Source organism: Cephus cinctus, unplaced genomic scaffold, assembly GCF_000341935.2.
Source record: "Cephus cinctus unplaced genomic scaffold, Ccin1 Ccin1_scaffold0227, whole genome shotgun sequence".
NCBI classification, from domain to species: Eukaryota; Metazoa; Arthropoda; class Insecta; order Hymenoptera; family Cephidae; genus Cephus; species Cephus cinctus.
In genome coordinates, this window is record NW_014332943.1 from 559,746 (window position 1) to 567,094 (window position 7,349).

General features: G+C 38.0%; 2 protein-coding genes across 4 annotated transcripts in view; one reads left to right on the plus strand and one right to left on the minus strand.

Annotated features, from left to right (window-relative positions):
* Nucleotides 1–6,907, minus strand: part of LOC107265523 — an 88,845-nt gene extending 81,938 nt beyond the window's left edge. For both annotated transcript variants that reach the window (XM_025082765.1, XM_015735073.2), the window contains exons 1-2: nucleotides 6,856–6,907; nucleotides 5,736–6,787 (exon numbers count right to left, since the gene is read on the minus strand). In XM_025082765.1, coding sequence (XP_024938533.1) covers nucleotides 5,736–6,030 — 295 coding nt within the window. In that variant the 5' untranslated portion in view covers nucleotides 6,031–6,787; nucleotides 6,856–6,907. The remainder of the gene's footprint in view (nucleotides 1–5,735; nucleotides 6,788–6,855) is intronic.
* Nucleotides 1–7,033, plus strand: LOC107265524. 2 transcript variants are annotated; one of them, XM_025082769.1, is made up of 8 exons: nucleotides 1–134; nucleotides 203–660; nucleotides 735–827; nucleotides 901–1,146; nucleotides 1,408–1,605; nucleotides 1,674–1,811; nucleotides 1,936–2,102; nucleotides 2,171–2,523. In XM_025082769.1, the coding sequence occupies exons 2-7, from the start codon at nucleotides 283–285 to the stop codon at nucleotides 2,068–2,070; spliced, it is 1,188 nt and encodes a 395-aa protein (XP_024938537.1). In that variant the 5' UTR covers nucleotides 1–134; nucleotides 203–282; the 3' UTR covers nucleotides 2,071–2,102; nucleotides 2,171–2,523. The 2 variants fall into 2 exon arrangements, with proteins under 2 accessions (XP_024938537.1, XP_015590561.1); XM_015735075.2 differs by lacking the exons at nucleotides 1–134; nucleotides 2,171–2,523 and adding an exon at nucleotides 6,905–7,033 and having other exon boundaries at nucleotides 257–660.
* The last annotated feature ends 316 nt before the right edge of the window (nucleotides 7,034–7,349 follow it).

Below are 7,349 nucleotides of genomic sequence, written 5' to 3' on the forward strand. Positions count from 1 at the left end.
CAAGGGTGATTAAACTTCTTTAAAAAATAACACGCGAATAAATTATCACAGAAATTTTGTCACTGTGTGAAGACTGCAACGGCAAAAAATATCTAAGCCTTGTCAACTTCAGATTCCACAATTTAGATTTTCAGGTTAAAATTAAATGTTCGAACACGCAATGTATTCAGGGTCATTAAGTTTCATTTAATTTCATATTTAGATCAGCAAATTTAACCGGATGGTGTTTTCGAATCGGCTATGTGAATCAATCCGTTTCGATCCCGAAGTTTCAGCCATCAGATGATACGTTGTGATGACAGGAAAATCGAGGGGGCTTGCACTAAGGATAAGTGGACAGACAGGAAGCTGCGTAAGCTTGTATCCTTGTACCGGAAGTACCCCTGCCTGTGGCAGAAGGACGCAAATGCGTATTTGGACAATAGAGCAAGGCACTGCGCCTACAGATCGATACACAATGCAATGTCGCCGCTTGAATGCAACTTTATAGAAGTTATGATGAAAATCCGTGAGCTACGCCGGATGTACGTTATGGAATTGAAAAAATATTTGCAAGCAGAAACTGTGAATTGTTACTACGACTCGGGTTGTACATGGTTTCATATATTGCATGAATTCTTATATTCATATTTGGACTACGACGAAGTTGCTGAGTTACACGTATGTTAGTTATTGTATTTGAGAATAAATCGAAAAATTGAAAATATTTCTTTTTTTAAAAATATTTTTCCTAGGACATGCCACGAATTTTATCAACCTGTAACATACAGCATAGTCACAAAAAAGGGAGCGATGACAAGGATTTTCAAAATTCCTCAAACACACGTGTAAGAAAATATTTAAAAAATAAACAACAATAATTATTATAATGAGAATCATAAATAAAAATTTATTCGTTAGCCTGAATGGGCAATCCCAAAAAATACTCCTACTGGCAATCTTCAAGAGAGTCCTACCAGAATAATTGAGTGTAAGCCAAAGAAGCAAGAGGCCCATGGTACTTTGAGATGCTGTAATTCAGTTGAATCAAGAAAATCCATTTCTCTGACTATTTTATACAATAAGAATTCCGAATACTACAGTAAAGAAGGTTCCTCTGCTACGGATCAGGAAATTTCGTGGACTGCTGAATCTACATATAAAAAGGTATACACGTCACTTCCCTTCGCACTGAGTTTCATTTTTCTTTAAATCGAACACCTTCGCTTCTTCGTGCAAGTTTCTTTCATTTAGTCCAATTGGATAACATATGTCTATCTCCAAGTGCTCTACTATATATTCAGTAGTAGCCAATATACATATAATGGAATATCGGTTGCAATTAAGTTTGACTTATTATCGATTTAACAATGGGTACCACCCATCCCGTGATAAATTACGTAACGCAGTTGCATTTTTTGAGAATAGCCAAACTTGTCAACCGTTCGGAAGCAGTCGGTTAATGAAGCGGAATTTAAGTCACGTATAGAAGCCGAGGACGAATTTGACATATTTTCACGAAGCGTAGCGTGCCAGTTGAAGAAAATGGAGAGAAATGCTGCACTGAAAGCGCAAATGGAAATACAGAAAATTCTCACAGAGAGACTTATCGGTCCACAAACAGCAGTAAGTCGAACGGTTATCCTGATTCATGTAAAATCATTTCAAGAAATCTCTTTTGTATTTTCGAAAAGACGGAAACCGTGAGAACCACATCGAAAATTCTTGTACCATGGAATGTCGATTCTGAAAGATACGTAAATCCACCAAATTCGATAATAAAAAGAAATCAAAACACGAGGGCGAACAAAAACGTTCTTAATCCCATATCGGTAAGAATATTCAACTCTAAATAATACTAAAAATAACAAATATTTGTCTTTAAATTTATTATATATTTACTCCTGTCGTATTAAAAACATTAGTTTCATTATATAAGAATTTCGGTTTTTTAAGACTTTTAAGAGGACCGCTGCCCAGCTCCAGAAATCATTGATACGCAGACCAGCGGAACTAAACCAATCGGAAAGAATTGGTACGAAACATGGTCCGATCACTCCAGTTGTTAAAACCCGACGAGACGGAAAGTAATCGAGGACTGTATCGCCCGCGCTATTGGTCAAGTACGTAAACAGAAAGCAAGCAGAGTGCAAGTAATTCGAAAGATATCTAAAACGTTATCATTTTGAAGGATCGCCGTAACTTTGTGATACCGACGTCGAAAAGAAAGCTGTAAGGTTACATAATATCCTCCCATTTCCCCTCCAAAAAACGTGTCACGAGTCCTCAATGATCTGAGACCTCAAAAGTTGTTCACGTTCAAGGATTACGGCTTTCCACTGAAATGGATTTTCAAAATCCTGAAAAGCTTTCGAATTCCACTCTCTAATGGACACCCAGTACATACTGCTTGTGGACATAGTATACATGTAGATTACAGACGTTAATGAACATGCAGTATGATTTACAATTTAATGAGTATGCTTCAAGTCAAGTAACCACGAAATTAAAATTTTACAATATGAAATAATGAAATACAAAAAAGCACGAATAAAATTGAAAATTATCGTGTACAAAACATTAAAAAATGACGATGATAGTGCACATTTATTGTAAATTATTTTGTATAAATCGCCGTATCCATCCAGCCTACAATTTATATACACGATCGTAAATTTCGAAAAAAGAAGAAAAAAAGTAAAGCAAACAAGAGCGATGTACACAGAAACAGAAGTTATCCGTTGGATGTTCAATGGCTTTTCGCTAATCAATCTAGGGTTAGAACTAGTCAAATACGGCACTTCAGATCAATTTTATCAATAGAAATCCAGAATTACAACAGGAAGGACAAGTGAGTTGAATTAAAAGTAACATGAATTAAATCCATAAGGATAACGCATTTTAGAATCGTTATACAGTTAAGCTCGATTTATGCCCTGTGGGATAGAGTATTGTATTTTCATAAAATCACTGATCATAATTGTTTCGAAAGGCTACGGAACAGTAGCATTAGCTATTCCGCTTAGACCGACGCGCAGAGAAAAATTGTCCAAGTTCTGAGGAGAACATAGCGATCTACCTCCGAAACTTCAGTCGTCGCCGTATTGTTCTAATCTATTATCCTCGCCGTGATTAGTTGAGTCGCACACAGTGCCATAGCCAATAGATAGGCAAAGCGCTACTAGGGCTACAGAACCAACACAGGCATATCCTCTGTACCTCACAGACAGGTCAGAGAGAGAGATAGGAATAGAAAACAAACATACGATTATAAGTGACACATGTCACAGAACGAGTGTACGGATTACCGATAATTTAATCAATTTTTGTTATTTTATTTTATCTTATCAACCTTTGTCGCCTCAATTCTTAAAGACGCCAGCTCCGAGCACTTACCTACTTCCCATTTCGTACACTCATAAGGAGCGTACGAAATTGCACTATCGACAAACGTTACAATATATATGATAAAGGGTGTATGAATATTTATCATAGTCAATCTGTCGAATTCCGAAATCCATGGATAATACGTAAGAAATAAATACTCTTGTTAATCTTTCTGAAAAAAACATGAACAAAAATATGCAGGGTTCATAATCTGATTTTGTACAGACAACAGTAGAATGCAAGAAATTGTATTTCCCCACTTTCGCTTCAATATATTTCATTTGCGATAACCATACGTTTCACGACTGTCCAAATACGTTCAGATCCATTCGGTAACCGCGAAAATCAAAGAGATTGAGAATTTTGAAACAGGCCCTGGTGTCGAAGGCTTCACCAAAAACGGGGAAACGGTCGAGCTCCCAGTGGTAACGGACATTCATAGTCAGCCGTGTTAGCTGAACCGTGAACGCAGCGTATCGACCCAGAACCGCAGGCGGCGTTAGTATGCCAATAGAGTAAGCCACAGACGATCAGAGAACGGAAAGGACGCCAAGATTTTCTCTGGTAACAAAAGCCTACGCCATATTGCTATGGTGCCAATGGTGTGCTTGTTGCGAAAATTATGGGCCAATAAGATAGTACTATAAACCACTATATACCCTACTATAGTGCGAACGTTATACAGGGTGTCTCACCCAAAAGTGCACACCTCGATTATTTCCGTTACTATTGAAGATAGAGGGAGAAGTTTGAAATAAAAGTTGTATGGTTTCAAAGGGGTCGATTTTTCATCCCAACGATTCTTTTTTCATATTCATTTGGTTTCAAGATACAGCACGTTACATGTTTTTTTTTTTAATGGAACATCATTTTCCGTTGGCATAAGAAAATGTAGCGCGTTCTTTTCTTAACATTTTAAGATCTTGCAGACTAAACTTTATCCAGCCATTTCCCAGTTATTGATAAGTGAATTTATTGAATAATCTTCGGTTACGAAATTAAGCGCGCGACCTCTAAATGCTCTAGCAGCGCTGCAACTGAAGATTGTTCAATAAATTCACTTCTCAATAATTTGGAAATGGCTGGATAGATTTTATTGTAGTTTGCAAGGTATTAAAGTGTTAAGAAAAGAATGTGCTACATTTTCTTATACTAACAGAAAACGATGTTCCATTTGAAAAAATACGTGCAATGTGCTGTATCTCTAAATCAAATGAATATAAAAAAAATCATTTGGATTATAAATCTACCCCTTGAAACCGTACAACTTTTGTCTGAAACTTTTTCCGTATCTTCATTAGTAATGAAAATAATCGAGGTATGCACTTTCGGTGAGACACCCTGTATACCTTATAATATTGCGATATACCAATTTTATATCTATATCACATACAAGCATACTATTTGTTTCTTAAATAATACATACGACAAAATTCCCATGAGAAAACATACAAATGAATGATGGAGAAATATTGCATTTGTTATCGTCTAACAACGGTTGTGTCCTCCTGTGAAATATATGATGATAGGATATTAATGAATTCCTTTTCATCTTAATTTAGTCTGTTGATTTAAACTCAAATAGATTCAGTATGATTTTGTTTTTTGATGGGCGCCAAAGTAGTCGAAGTGACATTTATCGATACTTATAAGAGGGCTGGCTATTCATTCGCAAGAGTTATCCTTATCAGGGACATTGATTTGGAAAGCTCCAAGATAAGAAACCGTGGAATGTGTATCTTGGAGAGCCTTACCAAGAACAGCCTTGTCCTTTAGGGAAGGATGATAGGGGTCTAGGATCGAGGGTAAAGATTTAGTCCAATTCGCACGATTCCTTCGATGCCCTTTGAAAGGATTTAGACGATCGTGTAGGCGTCGGTCTGAACTTAACCTTTAAACCGGAGCCAATTTAAACGAAACCAATAAGTAGCCGTGGCTTCGGCTTTCCGATTTCCACTGAGAAAGCTTTGCAAATAGAAGATATATGCCCGACCCAGTTTCACGTCCGTACTCAAGTCACTTTACATCGATAATATATACCCGGTAAGTTTCGTTTCTTCGCATCATTTCGTTTAGGTTTTACTAAAGATTTACGATCTCAATCTTTGGACTCTCATGGCATACACAGCCGCAAGGAATTCTGAACCAAGAAGTAACAAAAAATACTTGGCTCAAACTTCAATATTACTAACCTTTGTGTCCCTTTCACAAAGGGTGCTCAGGATCGATATGACGTAGTATAACTGATCCAGAAATTATAATCCAGTTCGTAAAATAAAACGAACTCTGGTACAAAGATTAGACGGTATTAGTGTAAGCGAGGGAAATTCAAATAATCCCATAAGACAAAGTGCTGTCATTATACTTACTGTAATCAAGCTCGTCGTGTTCCGTACCGACATAACCTGTAGCATTGTAATGGTGCTGGTCGGGCTTAGACGTGGCCGTAAAGACGACGCCCGTTAAACCCGTGGACGGATTGGTCACGATCGTCCCGGCAGCATTGACCGCTGTGCTTGCTGTGCCCGGGGTGCTTGAGGTGTTCGTAGTGCTTAGTAAACTTGTCTCGATCGTCGAGGACAGCGTTGGGACGTTCATTCTCTCAGTGGACGGTACGATTGGGACACCGGTGCTCGTTAGGTTACTTAGGATGTGTCGCAGCATTTTTAAGTGTCTCTCACTTTTACTAAAGTTTCCAGGAGGTTTCGAGTACTTCGAATGCTTCAAAAACACTTGTTCATCCTCTTGTATCTCCTATATCCATCACATATTAGCACCTCTCACATTAATCGCTACCTCATACGCGGTTCCGCGTAAAGCACGCGTGGGATATCGCCGATGGTCTTTCATGCTGCGTAATGAAGTTTTTAGTCTTTTTTTTGCTTTTTTTCACAATGACAATAAAGTGGAGAGGAGTAGAATGGAACGGCGGTGGGAAGAACTGATGGTGGGTGGGGGTTGAAGGGAGGGGTACACAGAGAAAATCGATAGAGGAATGAGACAAATGGAGAGAAAAAGAGACTCAGAGGGGTAAAGAGAAAAAGAGATATTTACGAAAAGGAATAGAGAAAGCAGAGAGAAGAGAGTACAGATAAAATTCACTTAATTTCTTCAACTTCTCATTAGCGCTTATTAATGTTTACACCTTAAGCATAATCGGCATTATTATTGTCCACTTTAAAAACTACCACTTGAACCCATCTTTAGTCGTTTTCACATTTTGAAGACATTGGAGACCAATGCTTATTTTCTACTCTATCTTTCACGTATTTCTCCTGTCGTTTATTTCAATTGCGTGGCAATCTATTATTTAATCTTCCTGTCATTTGTATTATATACGCGTTAATGAGTCAATATTGTTTTCGCGTGCACCAATTACGGCTGGTCCAAGATTTATTGTTCATCTGCAGTTTTATGATATCTGTAACAAAAAATATATAAACTTTAGATACATGTATAATATAGACCATACGTATGCTTTCCACGTACATAATATATGCAAACTCCACAATTTCATGATACATGTGTTCCGTATTAGTGGGTTGCAGTGGTGGCCTGAAGACGCACATCGTGAAAGACAGTGCAGTTTCCTAGGAAATGGAAAAATATTGGGATCTACGTGTTCGGGAGCAAGAGAAACGATAAAAAATTGCAGACGAAGCTAGTGAGTTCGCGAATACCGCGAACGCAATTTGCTGACAGGGTAGTACTCCAGCGCGCCACCAGAGCACCTTACCGATTTGGAGACCAGATTGCATCGCTTACGATATAGTCATGTGATTGTACAGAGAGAGTTACAGATAGAGAGTTAGACTGAAAGAGTGATAGTGAGATATGAATGAATGAATGAATGGTGAATAACGCTATGAGTCTACAGTATTTGAGTAGATGGTCGAGATATGCGTAGTAGCAGTAGATTAGGCTCCTGGAATCTGGCGTATCACGACTAAATCACCCAGGCAAAATGCCTACGACAAAATGCT

Excerpts from the sequence above, each read along its gene's own strand:
- LOC107265524 (XM_025082769.1), top strand. The coding sequence starts at position 283 with ATGATACGTTGTGATGACAGGAAAATCGAGGGGGCTTGCACTAAGGAT. Across the intron at positions 661-734 it reads ACGAAGTTGCTGAGTTACAC|GACATGCCACGAATTTTATC; the intron begins GTATGTTAGTTA and ends TATTTTTCCTAG. Across the intron at positions 1,147-1,407 it reads CTGAATCTACATATAAAAAG|CCAAACTTGTCAACCGTTCG; the intron begins GTATACACGTCA and ends TTTTGAGAATAG.